A 21,313-nucleotide genomic window follows, 5' to 3' on the forward strand; every position below is an offset into this window, starting at 1 on the left:
TATTTTTATAGAGTTTATTATGTGGAAAAAATTACTTTCAGATTTCTTTATTATAGGATCAGATTTCTTTCTTTCTTTTTTTTTTTTTTTTTTTTTTTGGCTTTTTGCCATTTCTTGGGCTGCTCCTGTGGCATATGGAGGTTCCCAGGCCAGGGGTCAAATCGGAGCTGTAGCCACCAGCCTACACCACAGCCACAGCAACAATGGATCCGAGCCGCGTCTGCGACGTACACCACAGCTCATGGCAACACTGGATCCTTAACCCACTGAGCAAGGGCAGGGATCGAACCCGCAACCTCATGGTTCCTAGTTGGATTTGTTAACCACTGAGCCACAACGGGAACTCCCTCAGATTTCTTTCTTCAAACAGATTCTTACTCAGGGCCTCCATATTTTGAGTGGATAAAAGAGTGACTTCTCTGGTTAATGTTTGAGAGGGGAGAATAAGAACCCCAATTTCTTGGGACTTCTCCCTCACCTGCTGTGGTTGTCCCTAAAATAACGTGTCCCTCAGAACACAGAATGATATCATCTAGATAATTCAAAATAAAATAGCCACCTTCACATCATTCCTGAATGAACTGATTTTTTTTTTAAGTAAAAACATTTTTAAAATTGGTCTGATTATCCCTCGATATAGATATATATTTATATGTATATATAACAAATTAAGCAAATCTAGTTCAATTTTATTGTTGCCTATGTGTAATCAAGATCACATATAATTACATTTCAGGATATCATGTGAATGCACAGAGTGAAATCATCAAGCACACATTTAGGTCTTCGTACCTCCAGATCACTTCTTGCATATTTTATCGTGTTTAAACCTCAGAGATAATTTGTGAGACAGCTAGGGAAAGTATCGCGGGAGGGTAAATGGAGGCACACTGGGTCTGACACTTTGGCACTGGTCTGAGTCTTGGCGCTCCTTAGAGCATTTTTGCAGTGAGGCAATGCTCTCCCTTGATGAATTCACAAGAATAGTGACCCCCATTGTCTGAGGTGCTGTCCTGTCCATCAGTTTCTAAAGAACATGGACTCTGGAAAGACTGGCTTCTCTTGGGCATTCTATGGGCTTGTTAGGAGTAGATGACTTAGGTTTAGTTTGCTGCTACTATGAATATGCTATTCAGATACCTGCCTTGGCAAGAGAACAGCACGCTGAAATCAATAGCTCTGCTTCTGGGCTGCTTCTTCCTGCAGAATTTTGGAGCACATCCCCGAAAGTAGACGGGGCGGGTGCCTGCACACTTGAGTGGTTCCCTTTGCTGGGCTCCAGCCGAGGCTCCCTGCCAGAGGAGCACATTTTTTTTTTTCTTTTTTTTTCTGCAGGGAATTAGGATGACTTCCCCCATTCCTCCTTGGCTGCCCAAAGTCTAGAAAAGGATTAAGTTCTTCTGTTAGTCAAATAATGAAAAAAGAAGAGACGGTCTGTTTTCCTTCACTTCTATAGTATGAAAAAAAGAATTGGCCTTAATGTTTCTAAATTATTAATGCACCGCATTAATATATATTAATGCATTGCACCACAGACCAAAGGTTATCTTTTTACGAAGTCCTTCTAAGTGAACTATTTTGTATGCATAACACATACGCTCACATACAGACACACATATAAGCACACATAGAATCTCAACTTTTAAAATGCTCTATAAATGTTTTTTAACCCATTCATCTTAGGAAAAATGTAAGAAACTGAAATTGTGTTCCTCACAGCTTGAGGTTTACTAACAAAAGAGCTGTTCTTTAGATAGCTAAAAGGAACCTTGTTATCTTCTTCCTAACATGAATCAATGCCTATTCTTTCTGAAAATGGCATTTGCAATTACAACTTGCTGTTATCAAAACGACTCCTGAGGTGGGGCATTATCCAATGACAAATACCACTTAGTTCTCACCGACAGTGACCTTGAAAATAAGGCACACACTGTCTAACAGCAGAGTACAGTCCATCAAGGGTTACCTTCAGTTAAAGCTAGAACATATTTGTTCTTTGACAGATACTAAAAGGGGCACAAAATAGGCATAAACCATAGGCCCTGCTCCCAAGGACTTTGAATGCATTTGGGGAACCAGTATTAACACAATCAAAGATAACTGTAGTCCAGAAACACATCATTACACGCTAGGTATGAGGTACTGACTGAATAGCAGATGAAGTCAGCAAAGAAGGAATAAATGAAGGCAGAAGATTCAGAGAATAGTTCATGAGAAGGGAGAGATGTAATCCGGACCTTGTTGGAGAAGTACATCAAAAAAACTACCAGAAACTGTTAGCCTGCTTCCCATTAAAGGCTCACCAGTGGGGTAAGGAGCCCCAAATATGATCAGGCAAACATAGGGCTGGGATGACAGAGAGGGCCTGGCCTGTTTCAGAAGATGAACCTTCTTAGGATTCACCTGGAAATCTGTACAGATGTATGGAAACCAGAGAGATTCAGCCAACTTCCTCAGGAGGGAGTGTTCTCACCCTTTTCTCTTCTTCAGTGATTGATACTTTATTAATTAAGAGCATCTTCTGTAGGTTAAGTACTTTTAACTTTTCAAAATATATCCCCATGAAATATCGTGGTTTAGAGTTACACACCTGTAAAGTTAAATGACATAAAACTACTTTTTAAAAAGTGGGCTGTGTACTCTAGAAGGTGATTTCGAGGTTTATTGACATCTTAATTCAAGTGAAATTTGAATCAGTGGAATTAGAGAAGCAGGTGTTTTAAGGTGGGGAATCTAGAGTTAATGTCTCCTTTGATTCTCTGCCATGTGGACCCCTGGATTTCTTAAACCTCCTGTCAGAATCTTTTGGCAAGTAAAATGGATCTAACGGTGATTGTCATATGGAAAGAACAATATTTCCTAAACTCTTTTTTCAAAATCACAGGGATTATGAAACAAACATAAAAAATGACCATATATGTATGTGTATATATATATGTGTACACACAGATATATATCCAAACGTATATTTATATACATTTTTTTAATGAATACTCAAATATTTGCCATGGCCTAGATACTGTACTAGACCTGGATTTCTGAAGCATGTTCTGCCTGTTCTATTCTGAATAACCCTGGCGAGGTAGTTGATTTGCTCCATACATGGAAAAGGCAGTTGGTATAGTGGAAAGAACCTTTAGAAACAGACCTGGGTTCATGGTCAACACTATCATTTGCAGTCTGTTTGGTCTTGGGTCAACTGCTTTATCTCTGTAGGTCTCAGTTGTTATAACACTAAAAAATACGTGCTAATACTCCAAGCGTACCAGATTGCTTAAAGGAGAAGGAGATCTTTTCCAGGGCACATCGCACATCATTTAACACTCCTTAAGGGACTGGAAAGCACTGAGCACCGTGCCTGGCACTTGGCAATGACAGTACAAATTAATTCCCTCTCAGCTTCAGCAGTTAGTTCCTTCTGAACTTTTAAATGTAGGACAGTTTAGATTGTTTGGTACTAAGTAGGTAAAAATGGAATTATGTTAAAATTCAAGATGATTTATACCAGAGGGAGACAAACATACTATAGTATCTGCTCAACAGCAAGAGCTTGTTAAAATTTTAATCTTCTGCGGATTGTGTTTGTCTAGGGTGATGCCATTTTGGGTGCAAATCAGAAGCAGCTGCAGCCCTTATTTAAAATTTAAATATAGTTATAGTATTGGTTCTATAGTATCTATATGTAGAAATCATTAGCTTTCTGCTTTTTCATGTGTGAAAATTGGGCTCATGATTTTTGATAACTACCAATTTAATTTTCTTTTCAAAGAAAAGATCTTTTTACAAATTCTTTATAAATTTTTCCAGGTGCTAGGCCAGGCCTCTTCTTGCATATTCATAGAAAACATGGACATTCCCTGCTGTCTTTTTGTTGTTGTCAAGGAAACCCCCCAGTTCTCTACACAGGGATTACATTCTTCTTTCTTAATAGCTCTTAGATCATTCATTTGTGCAATGAATAAAAAATGTATTCATGGGCCCAGACAGTGTTCTGAACTTTTGGGGGGGAGGGGTGTAGCCAAGGGGAGAGTGGGGTGGTGAGAGAAGCAATGGGGATTTAAAAAACAAAAACAGAAAAAGACATGCTCTCTGAGGTTTCCTTTTAATGAGGTAAAGTGATGGTTTTATTTTTACGAAGGCATGGCCTATTTTTGTCAGTTTACACAATTTTTAACATGACACCTCAGTGAGGCCAGTTTGTCACGTACAAAAAGAAAAGCTGGTTAATACGTGGCTTTATTGATAGAAGATTTCCAAGAATGAGGTCCTGGTTGAGGGGGTGGAGTGTGTTTTGGTGAAAACTTGTATATTTTTTTCATTTTTATTGAAGTACTCTTTTTTAAAAAAAAAAAAAACACAATTGAGGCGATAGAAAATGTAAACTATTCTTTTACCCTGAGGCATCATGTGGACAGTTGAGAACCTGTTACACTGCATTAAAATTTGTGTTCCTTAGAGAGATAAGCCAGTGTTTAGACTGTCTGAGTAGGAATCAAGAGGGAAATACCTGTCTATTGGCATGAAGGCTATAATTATTCTTAATGGAGTGGCTTGATTTGGGGGAGAAGAATAAATTACGGTGAACCTTCTAAATACTTGCTGTAATTACTGTGATAATGTAGAAAGCATATTTCCATACATAATTTAAAGTCTAAGTAAGAGATTTTAAACTGGAAAGAAAGAATCTCTGGAGTGAGAGGAAAATTTAACTGTACTTCAGCATCCAGGTCTACAAAAACTTGACATAGTGTGTCACATTACCATACCCAGATTTGCTTGTACCTGCTGTACAATCAGAGCACGCTACCATGACTGGCTACTAGTGACTTTATATTTTCATTTCATATCACAGTATCCTTGGCTTCTAACAGGGTGAATTCGTTTATTCGGACATATGCCGCATTGTAGGTTTTGGTTTTTCTAAGTTGAGAGAGGGGAAAGAAAATACATTAATTCTGTAAAGTATAACGGAATACACTGTAATTATCATTTTTCACTATGTTGTAATCTTACTTTGCTCTGCTCTGTAGGGGAGCCATTTTACCTTCTGCAGATAAAACCTCTACCCATGTCTTCACATTCAGTCCCAGGAAATATGTTAAAGGTTTGTTGAAATAAAGTCATTCACTCAAACTACTCTGTGGATGGGGAAAAGAAATTACTATCATCTATAGTTTAGGTGGGAAGGGAACGTGAAATAACAAGTAAGCAAAAAGAGTATGTAATAAATGCCAGTTGCTGGCTTTTGTGAAAGGAAAAATGGAGGTAATATGCAAAAGTTGCTCTAAGAATCATTTTTGCAGGCATAGCCTCAGAATTGGCCTCACAAGAAACTCTAGGCATTCATCCCCTCACCGAACCACCATCCAGTTTCCTCAGGAGGACCCAAAGCTGCACCAGCCAGACCCCAGCCAGCTGACAGACAATGATGCCATTCTGGTGTAGGGGGCGGGTGTTGGTGGCACCAGCAAATTGCCTAGTGCATAAATATTGCTTACACTGTTCAACCTTGGCTCTGTATCAGAATCACCAGGGAGCCTCCAGATAAAAATATCCATTACCCCATCCCCCACCAGATAACTCGAATCTGAATTTCTAGTGGTGAGGCTCGGGCATGGGTATTTTTGGTTTCTTTTCTTAAATAGGCTTTATTTATTTTATTTTTTTAATGTTTATTAAAGTATAGTCGATTTACAGTTTTGTGTCAATGTCTGCTGTACAGCAAAGTGACCCAGACATATGTATACACACACATTCTTTTTCTCATACTATCTTCCATCATGTTCCATCCCAAGAGATTAGGTATCTCTATTTTTAAATGCATGTGATTTTGATGCCTAGAGAATGTTGAACACTACTGGTAAAATAAAGGCTTTCTGACCTACAGACAGAGATAGAAATGTAGACATTCCTGGGCAAGGGGATGCTTTAAACCTCTGCAAATTTAAACTGTACTTTACCAATTAAGGAGATAAAGAATGTGTTTAAATTAGTCTCCCCTGAGTGAAATGGTGGTCTTTGATCATGTTTTGGGAAGTGTAGTTTTTCTCACAAATGTGAAATGAACCTTGGCATCTGTAAGGAAGAAAATAGAATTAATATTTAATTAATTAATCTTGGTATCATTGAGATATATGTTTTTTAAAGTTTCAGAGTATTTGTAATTGAACCCAAAGTCATAGTGAAGGGTAGAGGATATGTCTTGAATTATCCACAACTGCGTGTTTCATTTTGTTGAACCCATATTTTTTCCTTCCCTCTCTCAACATGGACATTAAAAGGAATTAGCTCATAGCTTAAGGATTCTCTTGGCTATACTGCCAAAGTGAATTTGTTCATTTCACATTTGCATTTGAAAAAAGACAATGATTACCACCCTGAGACAAGCCTATATGGATTCTAGATTTGGAAAGAAAAAGAATGATAAAAAGAATATTGAGACTGCCTACACATTTAGATTATCTGGACTGGTATAACCATAAAAGTCTTTAATATTTGAGTTATCTGTATGCTTCTTTAGTTGTATCTAGAATTTAAGCTATTATCACGTACCAAAAACCCCACAATTTTTTGCAGTCCAAAAAATGTACATCTTTCAAAGGAAGTATCAAACTAGTAAATGTAAACTTTTCCATTCTTGGTGATAAATAACTGCATAGACATTCTTCCAACTAAATTCCCAAAGATGGGCTAACTGGCTAGAGTATGAAGAGCATTACATGTTTAAAGGATCCCTTCCCTTTAATTACGGAATATAGAATTTAGTAAGGTGAGTCAAGAATATAAAAACAACTAGGGAAATTATAAATAAGAAACGCCATGGAGTTCTTGTTGTGGCTCAGCGGGTTAAGGACCCCACCTTTTCTCTGTGAGGATGTGGGTTCCATCCCTGGCCTTGCTGAGTGGGTTAAGGATCCAATGTTGCTGCAAGCTGTGGTGTAGGTCACAGATGCAGCTCTGATTTGACCCCGGGCCCGGGAACTTTCATTTGCCACAGGCGCAGCTATAAGAAGAAAAAAAAAAAAAAAAAACACTATGACATAAGTCCTACGGTATACAATTAAAGATACAACTAGTTTGTGCTAAGAAGTTTTAGTGAAGACAGATTGGAGGATTGGAGGGCTGAGGGCTTTGGCTGGATCATGCAGAGGTGAAGTTCAAAGGAAGGTTTATGAAGCACTCCAAGTGTCGACAGGAGGAATCTTGTTGAACTGAAGTCTGAGATGGGAATGAGGAGGATATTTAGATGGGGGTGTGGAGCCTCTGGGCTCCAACTCAGAGATGCAGAGAATAAGAACAGAGAACGAAAGAAAGAGAATAAATGTGGGGAGCTGTTTGAAACACCCTGTTAAAGAGGTCAGGTAGAAGAGTTGAAAAGAATGGTCTGATTAAAATAAAATGGTGTTTGGTAGTTTAGTTTAGTAGCTATAATTTGGGGGCTTAGAAGTATATATATATATATGTTTATGAGAAGAATTTGTTTTACTTTAGTCAAAGGTTTTTACTTGAAATTTAAATCCTTGATTTTGGGAGTTCCCTGGTGGCATAGCTATTAAGGAGTTGTTGTCATCATTACTTTGGCTCAGGTTCGATCCCTGACCCAGGAACTTATGCATGTTGTGGGCATGGCCAAAAAAAAAAAAAAAAAAAAATCATTCGGACCATGGTATTTTTCTGACATTAGGACATCTGGTAATTATCTATGTGCCCGCCTATCTATCTATCTATCTATCTATCTATCTATCTTTCTATTGTCTATTTATCTATCTGTGAAAAACTTTGATGATCTTAGAGAACTAACATGAAAAAATGAGAAAATTACTGCATTCTGGTTGGTTTTTATTTGTTTTGCTTTCAGGAAAACACTTAAAAACAAAATAACCTAGCCTCTCTTTCATCCAGCTCTTTATCTTTCTGTTCAGAAATGCTTGAAGGGCCCAACATTACTTGATTAAGCTCTTCAGGAAAGCCTCTGCTCTTTAAAAATTGGAAGTTAGGAAGTCCCTGGGGCCTCTTCTGTAAGCGAGAAGAGCCGATGCTCAATGCTATCTCCTTAAGCGCACCTAGCCCCGATGACTGTATCTAAACACACTTTTTCCACTTGAGAGAACAGCATTATTAGAGGATTATCTGAAGTTGGGAAAAGAGATGATTCCCATTTATCATCCTCATAACATGTCTGCCTCAAAAGTGAGGTCATCAGAAACGCTTATATTGTTTATTACCCTTTCCGAGTGTAAAATTCGTGAATTGAGAAATACTGAGCTCCTTGCTCAGCAAGAGGGAGCTGTCAGTGTAAGATAACACGCTTGGGTGGTATACCAAATGAACCTTGGCTGGCAGAGCTAACAGGGAAGTGTGGGTCACAGAATCCAATATTGATCTCCCAGCCTTGATCTCTCATCTCTGGGGGTCGGGGGTTTTGATACAAATATCACACGATTTTCAATTATTAAGGTAATTAAGGATGCAAAAACAACTGACAAGATTTGAGAAGGATGCTTATATCTTTGGTTTTTTTGGAGGGGGCCCACTCGTGGCATATGGAGGTTCCAAGGATAGGGGTTTAATCGGAGCTGCCGCTGCCTACACCACAGCGACAGCAAAACCAGATCCAAGCCGCGTCTGCGACCTACACCACAGCTCACAGCAACGCCGGATCCTTAACTCACTGAGCGAGGCCAAGGCTCAAACCCGCAACCTTATGGTTACTAGTTGGATTCGTTTCCCCTGAGCCACAACAGGAACTCCCTCTGAATGCTTGTGTCTTGATCATTCATGTCAATTTTTTTCAACATCCTGAGCTGACACCATTTTTTTAGTGTCTCAGATTTAGAATTTGGGATGTCTGAGACAATCTAGTTGAAATTCACATTAAGTGGTTTTCTTTGCTTCATAAGGTGCCAGTTAGCCATTTTATTTTAAGAACATTTCAAAAGTGAGTGAAATTGAAGCATTTGTTTGTGTCTGGTTATTGGATTCATCGGTATGTGTCAGAAAACTTTAGTATCTTGGAGAACCTCAGTTTTTCTCTATTTAAATTCTATAAGCATTTCTCAAGTACTTCAGTATGACTGTCTATTGTATTTTTAAATAAGGAAACAAAACCTTTTTTGTTGCACATTAAGATGAAATCTGGAGTTCCCGTCGTGGCTCAGTGGTTAACAAATCTGACTAGTAACCATGAGGTTGCATGTTCGATCCCTGGGCTTGCTCAGTGGGTTAAGGATCCGGTGTTGCCGTGAGCTGTGGCGCAGGTCGCAGACGCAGCTCAGATCCACATTGCTGTGGCTGTGGCATAGGCCAGTAGCTGTAACTCCGATTCGACCCCTAGCCGGGCACTTCAAATGCCACTGGTGTGGCCCTAAAAAGCAAAGAAAGACAGAAAGAAAGGTGATCCTAATATATCTCTTCTGAGTAGATTGGTATACGCTTACATTTAATTAAAAGTTCTTGGAATTCCTGTTGAGGCGCAGTGGTTAACAAATCCCACTAGGAACCATGAGGTTTGGGTTCGATCCCTGGCCTTGCTCAGTGGGTTAAGGATCCGGTGTTGCTGTGAGCTGTGGTGTAGGTGACAGACATGGCTTGGATCCCGCGTTGCTGTGGCTCTGGCGTAGGCTGGCGGCTACAGCTCCGATTAGACCCCTAGCCTGGGACCTCCATATGCCGAGGGAATGGCCCTAGAAAAGACAAAAAGACAAAAAAAAAAAAAGCTCTTAAACTTAAATTGTAAAAATTCCCTATATGGAACATGAACTTGAGCCAACTGCCTGTGCATCTTATCAACTGTGTTTTGTGTCTGCCAGCAGTAGGACCCAAAGACTTGTGCTGCGTCTTATCTGCCATGAAGTAGTTAAAAGTACTTGGTGAATAATTCGAGGTCAGCTAGCAGTCAAGCTTTGTGTAAAATACCATTTTTAGAAAATCTATTAACCGTGATACCAGCATATTCAAGTCAAGCTGTTAAAATACATTCATATAAACATAGGAAAGATGATACATACACTGTGTAGCGTTCTGTGGCTTGACTGTTGCAATCCAAATAAAAGTTGTATCACCCTTAGAGCAAAATTCTGAAATAGAGCCATCTTTTATTAGGACTTGTTCGTCTAAGAGATGGAAACATTAATTATTCCAATAGGTTGCACCGTTAGTACAAAATAGAGCAGATCACAATTTTGTAATGAAATACCTGATTTTACAATAGCACAGGTGTCTCCTTGTCGCACCCAACAAAGACTTTTTCTGGTTTGCAGTCATTGTAGCTCTTGAAACTCTAACAACATGTGTAGTGGGTGGGATGGTGACAAGAAAGGGGGAATGAAGAAGTAATTTCAGAAACTAAATAAACAGAGAGGAGAAAATAGGAATATGGGTGAGATGTAGGTGGCAGTGGCAGGAGAGGATTCAACTGTCCATACCAGGTAGATTTCATGAAATTATAAAAGTATGGAAACAAACTAGCACTCTGAGAATAAAATGGAGATTTATCTGTAGAGGATCTGTTGGCAGAGAAAATTAACTTCAAAGCCCTCAGCAATGAGCGTTTTCCTCACTCTCAAACCAATGTTAAGAAACCTGAAGAAACCAATTGGAAGTTAACACGACTTATTTCAACAATAAATATTGGTAATTTAATTATGACAATATTCCTTTCAGAAAATGGAACAATAATTTTAACTCTCATTTTGTGTCATTTTATTTAAGAATTCCCATTTAGTAGAACATTTTTACCCTATATATCCCAAGAGCACTTTTTAAAACATATCTTTTCAGTCACTGTTTATTTTGATGCACTGATAGTTCTTTGGTCATTGCCAGCTTCAAGTTTCAATGAAAAGCATAAGATGAAATATCTTAAAGTATTTCTGTATTTTCTACTATTCTGAAAGCAAGTCAGATCAGATACTTTGGGAGGCAGGTGGAGCAGGAATCCTAATTTAAATTTAATGACTGGTACATTTGTAATATGTAAACTCAAAAAGTGTCCTTTTAAAATACAGAGAAAAAGTTTAGTAAGGCCATTTCCCTAACCTATTGGCAAGAGCACTTGTTTCAGAGAGAAAGAGAGAGATTTAGAAAATACTCTTGGAGGTGTTGAGTCTCTATAAAGTTGGTGAACATGTCTGCCATATAGTCTGATAGATAACAGGTACTCAGTAAATTTTGTGCAATTGCTTGGTCCTGGGGACATAACTTGTTTGGTTGGGTACCATGCATGGTTGTGGTGGTGAATTTAATATTATGTGCCCAAACCGGAATAATGCCAAGCCCTGTTTGTGAAGTATATGCAAAGATTACCTCTGCTGTGTTTGTAGCTGTTGTGATTGAAATATTGTGGTATTTATTTAAGTTAGAAAATGGAACATGCTGTATCTATAGTTGAGTCTTTTGGTGAAATAATCTAATATGATGGTCCAAAATGCTAAGGAAGTCCTCTTCAATGTATGAGCAATAAGAAATATTAGCATTCCTTATCCAAGCATAAAAGACTGAAATAATGTTATATTTTGTTCCTTGAACTAAAATTAGAGAATATGAAGTGAACATCAGAGTCTTCAACTAATGAATTAAGTAGACCTAACGAGTTGATAGTCAATGCAATTATTATTTACATTGTTGACTGACAATTAAGAGTTCTTTGTTTTCCTTCCTCGAAAAACATTTTATTTTACATTATTCATTCTTTTTTAAAACATGTAAATGAGCATCAGAGTGTCAGTTCCTTCGACAGGCTGGCATTTGACACACTGATATGCCTCGCTGTCTTCTCTCTGCTTTTTTCCACCCCACTTGTTTTTCGAGCTGTTAACATCAGGCTTGATGGACCCTCTATCTATAGTTATTCACTAAGAAGATCATGGGATACGTTTATTTTTAGAAAATAAAGATCATGGGATATGTTTATATCAGTTTTATTTTTAGAAAATAATTATTTTTAAAAGTAAGGCATTTATTTAGAAATCCACACACATCTACAATAGCATTGTTTTTTTACCCTATAGAGATTAGAAATAAGAATATTTATAAATAAAGAAAAAATTCTTTATTTATCCTTGTGTTTGGTTGGAAAAGCTTGGCTGAATTGTTAGTTTAAACTCTGCTACTTATAAAAAGGTACAAAATGTGTTGGGGATTTTTTATATGCTCGACACAGACTATGGCTTCTTATTGAAATTCTTTCAGTATTTAAGTGCAAGATGCTGTGAGGATTTAGCATCTGTGTGTGTGTGATACTTCTTAATAGTGAATTCTCATTTTATTTATACTTAATAAAACCCAATGAAAAGGGGTGTGTGTAAAACTACACTATAAGAAATTTTAAGATAGGCCTATCTTTGAAGTTCATGTTAAATCCTCCAAAGTTGTAAAGAATAGTGTAACCAAGTCTGGCTTAATTCAAATACATGCAAATAGTGTTAACAGTGAGGGACTACTTGATTTGGTGATTATATAAGATTATTGATATGATAGTTCGAGAGATTCATTTGTGCAAAAGGCATTTAAGGTGCATTCTCTCGTGTACCTGTATAAGTATATGCATCTATTCTCTCACATTCTTTTTTCTTAGTGAAAGGTAGACTTGAACATGGGCCATGTTAAAAGGTGTTTATTATCTAAAGATGTTTTCTTTTAAACCACATCACCACTTCAGTGATATAATATTTAACAAACTTACTCTTTTAGTTATCTTTTTATTCCTAAGAAAAGCTAAGGCATTGTTCATTTCTTTCAGTTTGACAATTAGGAAGAGTTATAACATCTATTGCAGAAATCATCTGTATTCATTTTATATTTTTATAATATACTAGAGTTATGCATTGATCTCCCCTCTCTTTATGGTAGAATATTTTTCATTTATTTGCATACCTCTACTTCTTTGTTTTCACAAAGAAGACATTCTTGAAAGGCCGAATGTCTGAGGTGGAGATATAAGGGATGAACTATAGTCTGTGAGAGTCAAACAGGGTGGTCTTATAATGAAGGCAGAACAATCCACTCCAGCATAAACAGTATTTTGTGGAGATAGTATGGTGAAGATGTGACAGGATACAGAGAACAAAGTGTTTTCTCTTTTGAATTTATTAGAGTGAAATGGATCAAGGTAAAGACAGTGTTATCTTCCAGTTACACTGAAATCTCGTGGTCTTTGTTTGCAGCAAACTATAGTTAAAAACAGAAGGAACTCCATAGAGTTTTTATTAATAGTTGATATACTTCTGTATTTATGTTGACATAAAAAATACAAACAATACTCTTACCTTTTCAGTAGCATTTTTTTTTTTTCTTTTTGGACATTAGTAAATGCTAGATGTGGATGCTTTTGTATGTGGAAAGGAGTGGTTTCTTGCAGCAGGAGCCATCTCCCTGCTGATATGAGGTAACTCTGTCATAATTTTTCTCCTGTAAGTTCTCACATTCAGCCTAAGAATGTGCACCATGGGTCAAAGCTAGGTTGAAAGCTAATTCTGTAACAGTATTCCTGAGCCAGAGGGTGAGACACTAGGCACCCTCTGTGCTTCTCTTTGTCTTCTTCCTGGATCAGCACACTCATTGGCTTCTTTTCACATTGCGGTGATACTGTGACCAGGACAGCTGGGTGGCAGGACCTTCTCCTAGGACAGCTGAATTCCACTCCGATAAAAGTGAGGATGGAGAATGTCCTCCTTTCTGGTGTCCAGAGAGGGACCTTTGCTAGTGGATTTGTGAAGGCAGAAAAGCCAGTTGGGCTGAGTGGTTGGTACCCTGTGCCAATCTGCAATCTAGGAAATGCTCTGAGCAGAGGTGTTATTTAAAATATATTAGTTCAGGGAGTTCCCGTCGTGCCCAGTGGAAATTAATCTGATTAGTATCCATGAGGACGCAGGTTCGATCCCTGCCCTCACTCAGTGGGTTAAGGATCCGGTGTTACTGTGAGCTATGGTGTAAGTCACAGATGCGGCTCAGATCTGGCGTTGCTGTGGCTGTGGTGTAGGCTGGCAGCCACAGCTCTGATTTGATCCCTAGCCTGGAAACTTCCATATGCCATGGGTGCAGACCTAAAAAAAGTTCAAATGTTTAGAAGTGACTGGTGAACTTCCTTTGGAGAAAATGTTAATTAAAAAAACAGTAATTGACTCAATCCAGATCATCTCTCATGAAGGGTAAAAGTGTAAAAGTATAGAGGTTTCTTCCTTCCTGATGCTTTTTGTGAACCATCCTTAACTGAACCCCTACCGCCGCCACCCCCCCTCCACCTCCAGCATGTCCTGCCCTTGTGTGTGGGAAGTGGCTGCAGCCTATACAGCTAAGTGTTATCTCACTGTTGCGCCAGGGTGGGGCTGTCATTGACTGTGTAGGGGCAATAAAAGAAATCTCTTAATTTTCTAAAAACAATCTTTTCTAGGACAGATTGTGACAAGAGGTCAGAAAGAATCTCTTCTCATTTCCTTATTGAATGGAGGGTATCTAAGCATCCCCCTACATAAGGAATAACAGTTACTCTTTAGGTATGATCTGGTGAAGTGGTCTTAACTTTTAATTTTTTTTTTCAGTTACACAAAGACGAATTCCTACAACTCACGATTACGTTGTGTGTACATGATTCCTTGTTTTATTTTAAGACCATTGCTTTGTTAAACATGTTGAAGGGCTTTCATAACCTGTGGCTACAATCTTAAATTGGATTTGTTTTTCCCATTGTTAGCATAAAACAGCAAATGTGAAGGATGAGAACCACATGTAGGAGGGTGGTGGCTCTTAATGTGAAAAGATTTGAATCCTTCTTTGTGTGTTGAGAGTGTGATCATCCAGCCTTGCTGTCGATTTCTTCTGTCATACACTGCCAAATCTTCTATTTAAGTATTGTGAAAACTCTTTGTTTTTTTCAGGTCGAATGAGTGATTTGAGTGTAAGTGGTCATCCAATAGATTCAGACTCTAAAGAAGATGAACCTTGTAGTGAAGAAACAGATCCAGAGCATGATCTAATTGCTGAAATGTTGCCTGAGATCATTGAAATCGGTATATACCACAGTGAGGAAGATGAAGAGGAAGATGAGGAGTGTGCCAATGCCACTGACGTCACGACTACCCCCTCAGTGCAGTACATAAATGGGAAGCAGCTAGTTACCACTGTGCCCAAGGACCCAGAAGCCGCAGAAGCTAGGCGTGGCCAGTTTGAAAGTGTTGCACCTTCTCAAAATTTTTCAGACAGCGGTGAAAGTGATAGTCAGCAGTTTGTAATGGCCAAAACTGGCTTGTCTACTGCCATGCAACCTAATGAATCTAAAGAAACAAAGGAATCCCTTGAAATTACGTGGAGACCCGAGATTTACCGGGAAACACCAGAACATTTTTCAAGCGGTGAGCCTGATATTTTCCCCACAGCCCCAGTCCACAAGGGAGATGCCACAGAGGGGCCAGAATCAACCACAGAGACAAGCCCTGAACTTGGTGATCTGACGCATGAGCACACTGAGTCTGTACCTCTGCTTCCTGAAGAGTCTTCAGGAGATGCTGCCATTGACCAAGAATCTCAGAAAATAGTCTTTTCAGGGGCTACAGAAGTAACATTTGGTGAAGAGGCAGAAAAAATAATCTCTACCACATATACTCCAAGTACAGTTCCAAGTCCTATATCGGTATATGTTTCAGAGGATGAATCAGTTACCTTGACAGGAAATCCACAGCCTGATGAGCCGATGTCCACGATAGAAAGCTGGGTGGGAATGACCTCTAGACAAGTTGTAGAGTTCTCAGGGAGTCCTTCAATCTCAATTCTAGAAGCCTCTGGGGAAGCAGAAGAAGATAAAGATAAAATGTTTGTCTTGGCCACTGGTTTATCACAGAAAAATACTACCGATGTCCTCGTTACTTCAGACACAAGCAAGATAATGATCACAGAAAGCCTTTTGCATGTTTCTGCAACCACCTTGCATTCAGTTTCTGAACCACCTTCTGCAGTAGTGCCTACCAACTTTGTAAGGGAATCAGACACTTTTGAGGGGGTTTTTAGTACATCTCTTGAGGGGAAGACAAGGGAAGATGAGGAGAAGGGAACTACAGGTACAGCTTCTACAACTGAGGCACATTCACCTACACAGAGATCAGATCAATTAATTTTACCCTCTGAATTAGGAAACCCAAATGAAGCTACATCTGGTGATTCAGCATCTGCTGCCACGAAAAGTTTTACGTTCTTGACGACACCCACAGAGTCTGAAACGGAAATGACAAGTTCTACTCTTGTCTTTGCAGAAACAAATGTCTTAGATAATCTAGGGGAGCAGACCACAGAGCCCAGCAGTAGCGGTCAACCTGGGTTTGAGGAAGGGCTGTCCACTATCCCCAGTAGCCCCATCTCTCTCTTTATGGAACAGGGCTCTGGAGAAGCTGCTGATGACCTGGAAACTACCACTGTTTCTTCATTTTCATTCATCGTAGAGCCTGAAATTCAAACCAAAAAGGAAGCAGCTGGCACTTTGTCTCCACATGTGGAAACTATATTGCCTTTTGAGCCAACTGGACTAGTTTGGAGCACTGCAACAGACACAGAGGTTGCTGAAATTATAAGCCAGACATCCAAGGCAAACTTGATTTCAGAGATCTCAGGAGAACCAAGTCAAGGGGCAGAAATAAAGGTCTTGTCTACAGGTTTTCCTATGGAGGAAGATTTCAGTGGTGACTTGAGCGAATACTCAACAGTATCTCAACCCATAACAAAAGAAGAAACAGTAGGGCTGGAAGGCTCTGGGGATGCAGCATTTAAGGACACCCAGATTTCACCATCCATAATACCTCCTTCAGACCACACTATTCATGTAGCTGACTCAGAACGACCTGACAGCACCTTGGTCAGCACTTCAGCCTTCCCTTGGGAAGAGTTCACAGCCTCAGCTGAGGGTTCGGGTGAGCAATTGGTTGCAGTAAGCAGCTCTGTTGACCAAGTGTTTCCCAGTGCTGTGGGAAATATCTCTGGTACAGATTCCCCATTTACTGATCAAGGACTGGGAGAAAAAGGTGCTATCAATGAAACTGAAGAAAGAGCCACCATTTGGCCGACAGCAGAAGCCAGAAGTACTAAAGCTTCAACAGAAAAAGGGGAAGTGATGGTCGATGGCACAGTTTCAGTGGACTTCCCCCAGACCACGGAGCCAGACAAATTATGGCCCCAGCACGAAGTCAACCCTGTAACTCAAGGAATTGAAAGTAAAATAGTGTCAGAGGAAAAGATTCAAGAACAAAGATCTTTTGAGTCCCCTCAAAGCTCTTTAGCACCAGAACAAACAATTTTCGATTCACAAACCTTTCCTGAAACTCACCTCCGAACCACAGATGATTCTGTACTGACAACAGAGAAAACTTATGGTACTGATGAGGAAATGGAGGAAGGCATTCCTTTAGCTGATGTGTTCACTCCAAATCTAGATTCAAAGGGCTTGGAGTCGTATACTGTTCTCCCTGAAGTTACTGAAAAATCCCATTTTTCCTTAGCTACTGCCTCAGTGACTGCATCAGTCCCAGCTGAAAGTGTAATTACAGATTCAACAACCAGAGAGCCAGAAAGTGTAAAACCCATTCCCAAAGTTATGAGACCAGTAATAAAAGAGTCGGATACTGATCTTTTATTCTCTGGACTGGGATCAGGAGAAGAAGTTGTGCCTGCTACAGTATCAGTGAATTTGACTGAAATGGAACAAGTCATTAGCACGTTGTCTCCCCAGACTTCTCAAGGGGAAACTTTAGAAACCAGTATCTTAAACAATACAACTGAAGACCATGAGGGAATGGAATATGTGACAAAGGAACTTAGACCACTTGTTTCCAAAACAGACAGCAGTTTTGAAGATAGTGAGACAGCATCCGGCACAACCTCACTGGAAATTTTAAGTGACAACAGAACAGAAGGACCCTCAGTGGCACCTCTCACTTTCTCCACACACACTGAACATCCTCAAAATCAGACACACAGTTGGGCAGAAGAAATCCAGACTAGTGGACCACAGCCTATGACGGATCAAGTCTCCAATGAAGATTCTCCAACAGAAGAAATGAAAGAAACCGCAACCCCTTCCACTGATTTTCTGGCTAGAACTTATGGACTTGAAATGGCGAAAGGATTTGTTACATCAACACCAAAACCATCTGACTTGTTTTATGAACATTCTGGAGAAGGATCTGGGGAATTGGATATGGTGGATTTAGTCCACACTTCTGGAACTACTCAGGCAACTAGGCAAGAAAGTGCCACATTTGTTTCTGATAGATCCCTGGACAAACATCCTGAGGTTCCAAGTGCTGAAGCTGTTACTGTTGATGGATTCCCAACAGTTTCAGCGGTGCTGCCTCTTCACTCAGAGCAGAATGAAAGCTCCCCTGATCCAGTTAGCGTGCTATCAAGTACCATGTCATATGAGAGGTCCACAGAAGATGCTACAGATAGTGTCCAAGACCATTTTGGGGGATTTGAGGATTCCACCTTAAAACCTGACAGAAGGAAAGCCACTGAAAATATTATCATAGATCTGGACAAAGAGGACAAAGATTTAATATTGACAATTACAGAGAGTACCATGCTTGAAATTCTACCTGAGCTGACATCAGATAAAAATACTATCATAGATATTGATCACACTAAACCTATATATGAAGATATCCTTGGAATGCAGACAGACGGAGATCCCGAGTTATCCTCAGGACCACATGGCAGTAATGAAGACAGTACTCAGGTTCAAGAGAAGTACGAGGCACCTGCTAACCTCTCTTTAGCGGAGGAAAACTTTGAGGCCTCTGGTGATACTCCTCTGGCTAACTACATTCAGGCAACACACAACGAATCAATGACTTCTGAACACACAAGTCACTTAGATCACGTGAGCTCTGTCTTCACAACTGGGATCCCCTTCCTTAGCGCAGAAACCGAAGGTGATATCTTGCTTCCCACAGCAACATCCCTGCCCATTCCTAGTAAGTCTGCCACAGTTACTCCAGAGACTGGAGAACCAAAAATTGAAGCCAAATCCCTGGATGACACCTTTGAATCAAGCACTTTGTCTGATGGTCAAGCAATTGCAGACCAGAGTGAAATAATATCCACGGTGGGCCCTTTGGAAAGGACACAAGATGAGGATGAAGAAAAGAAATATGTGGGTCCTTCCTTTCAGCCAGAATTCTCTTCAGGGGCTGAGGAGGCACTGATAAATCCTACCCAGTACGTAAGTGTGGATACTACTTACCTGATGGCTCAAAGTTTAACAGAGGTACCTGATAGGCTGGAAGGACACAGTCCCCCAGATTCCACTGATCCTTCAGCAGTTTCAGCTTTTGCAAGGCTGTCCTCTCAGACACCACCATCCCCTCCATTCACTGTCTACTTAGGCAGCGGAGTCTCTGAATACTCAGAGGGTCCCCAGCCAGGTGTTCTGCCAAGTATGGATGCCAGCACATCTCGAACACCTCCAGGAAGACTTGCGGGTATTGAAACGACTTCCCAACCCTCAAGTGAAGAGTACTTTCATATAACTGAGCTCCCATCCTTATCACCTGACTCAGAATTAGAGCCTTCAGAAGATGAAAGTAAACCTAAATCATTAGAGCAGCTGGAAGCTTCTGCCACAGAACTAATTCCTCAAGAAGAAATTGAGATTCCCCGAGATTCCCCAAACAAAACCAGTGTTCACCTTTCTGGAGAAACAATCAAGGTATTTACCAGTATCAAAACACCTGAGGCTGGGACTGTTGTCACAGCTGCAGGTGAAATTAAGTTAGAAGGTGCTACACTGTGGCCACATTCTACTTCTGCTTCTGTGATTTATGGGGTTGAGGCAGGTGTGGTGCCTCAGCCCAGCCCACAGACTTCTGAGAGGCCCACCATCCCTTCTTCTCTGCAAAGAAATCCTGAAACACAAGCAGCTTTGATCAGAGGGGAGGATTCCACAGTAGCAGCACCAGGACAGCAAGTATCAGCGAGAATTTTTGATTCTAATAATCAGGCAACACTAAGCACCGCAGAGTTAAATACTGAGCTTGCAACACCGTCATTTCCCCTTCTGGAAACGTCTAATGAAACCAGTTTCCTGATTGGCATTAATGAAGAGTCAGTGGAAGGCACAGCAATCTATTTACCAGGTAAGGTCACAACATTGATAAATCTGTTTCCAAACTTGGAAACAGTCCCTTGGTCCTAACATATATATGTGTATAGTTTCTATTGTGATGTTCAAATCAGTGAAGATTTTTAAGTTGTTCACATAACAGCAGGATAGGCCATAGTATTGAGTCCATAGTGAGATGCAAAGAAGTAAGTATAGACTCTTTGGGAGCTTTACAGGTATTCTTTGTATTTTTCTGTGTTTAAGAAATAACTTATAGTTGCAACATGGAAATCATGGAAATTGTTAATAGTGTAAAAATTCAGTTTGGTTTTACTCACAACTAAAGTATTGCTTTGCTTATGTCCTGTTGTTATGCATCTTAGTTTTAAAAACAGGAAAAAAATTGTATTTTTAAAAATCTCTCATGAATGAGTGCTATTCTGGCAATATCCGAATCTGTCAGGTCTTTAAAATTTGACAGTAGCAAATAACCAAGAAACATTTCACATAGCGTATGCAGTATTGTTTATCAGTTCATATTTTTATGCAATTTCCTTGCCCCAGAAAGTCAATGTAATGTTTCTAACACAGTGGCCTAGCCATAATGAGTATTCATTTGGTATGTATTCGAGCTCTGTCTGTTGAAAGAAGATTTTTTTTTTTTTTTTTTTAGTGATTTGACAGAAATCATGAATTTGATACAGATTCATATGAACTATCTCATTTAAGCTTCACGAAAAGACTATAACACACATAGTATTAACTCCATTTAAAAGGGCAGGACATGGAGGTTCAGAGAGCTTCTGCAGTTTTCCCAGGGTTTCAGCCACACATATGATGGCAAAAATGGGACTTGAACCCAGGTCAGCCCCAGAAAACCAAAGTATGTGATTTTCTCACTGCTCTTTGGTGGTCTCCTATTAATATAGCATAAAATGAATAATTGATATTTAATGATATGTCAACCATAAACCTTGGAATATTTAGTGGTAGAATTTATTTTCCTCCTAATCTTGCCTGATAATGTTGAGAAATTCATTTTGTGTGTGTGCGCGCTTTTTAGGGCCGTTTGTGCAGCGTATGGAGTTTCCCAGGCTAGGGGTCTAATCGGAACTACAGCTACTGGCCTACACCATAGCCACAGCAATGCAGGATCCGAGCGGAGTCTGCAGCCTACACCGTAGCTCAGGGAAATGCCAGAACCTTAACCCACTGAGCGAGGCCAGGGATCGAACC

General features: G+C 39.7%; 1 protein-coding gene across 4 annotated transcripts in view; it reads left to right on the forward strand.

Moving 5' to 3' along the window:
- Positions 1-21,313, forward strand: part of VCAN (versican) — a 129,498-nt gene that overhangs the window by 70,970 nt on the left and 37,215 nt on the right. For 3 of the 4 annotated variants that reach the window (XM_021081073.1, XM_005661535.3, NM_001206429.1), the window contains 1 exon segment: positions 14,874-20,111. The exons of the other annotated variant lie outside the window; for it this stretch is intronic. In XM_021081073.1, the coding sequence (XP_020936732.1) occupies positions 14,874-20,111 (5,238 nt within the window). 4 annotated transcript variants of the gene reach the window in all.

Source organism: Sus scrofa, chromosome 2 (genome assembly GCF_000003025.6).
Source record: "Sus scrofa isolate TJ Tabasco breed Duroc chromosome 2, Sscrofa11.1, whole genome shotgun sequence".
In the NCBI taxonomy this organism is placed as follows: domain Eukaryota; kingdom Metazoa; phylum Chordata; class Mammalia; order Artiodactyla; family Suidae; genus Sus; species Sus scrofa.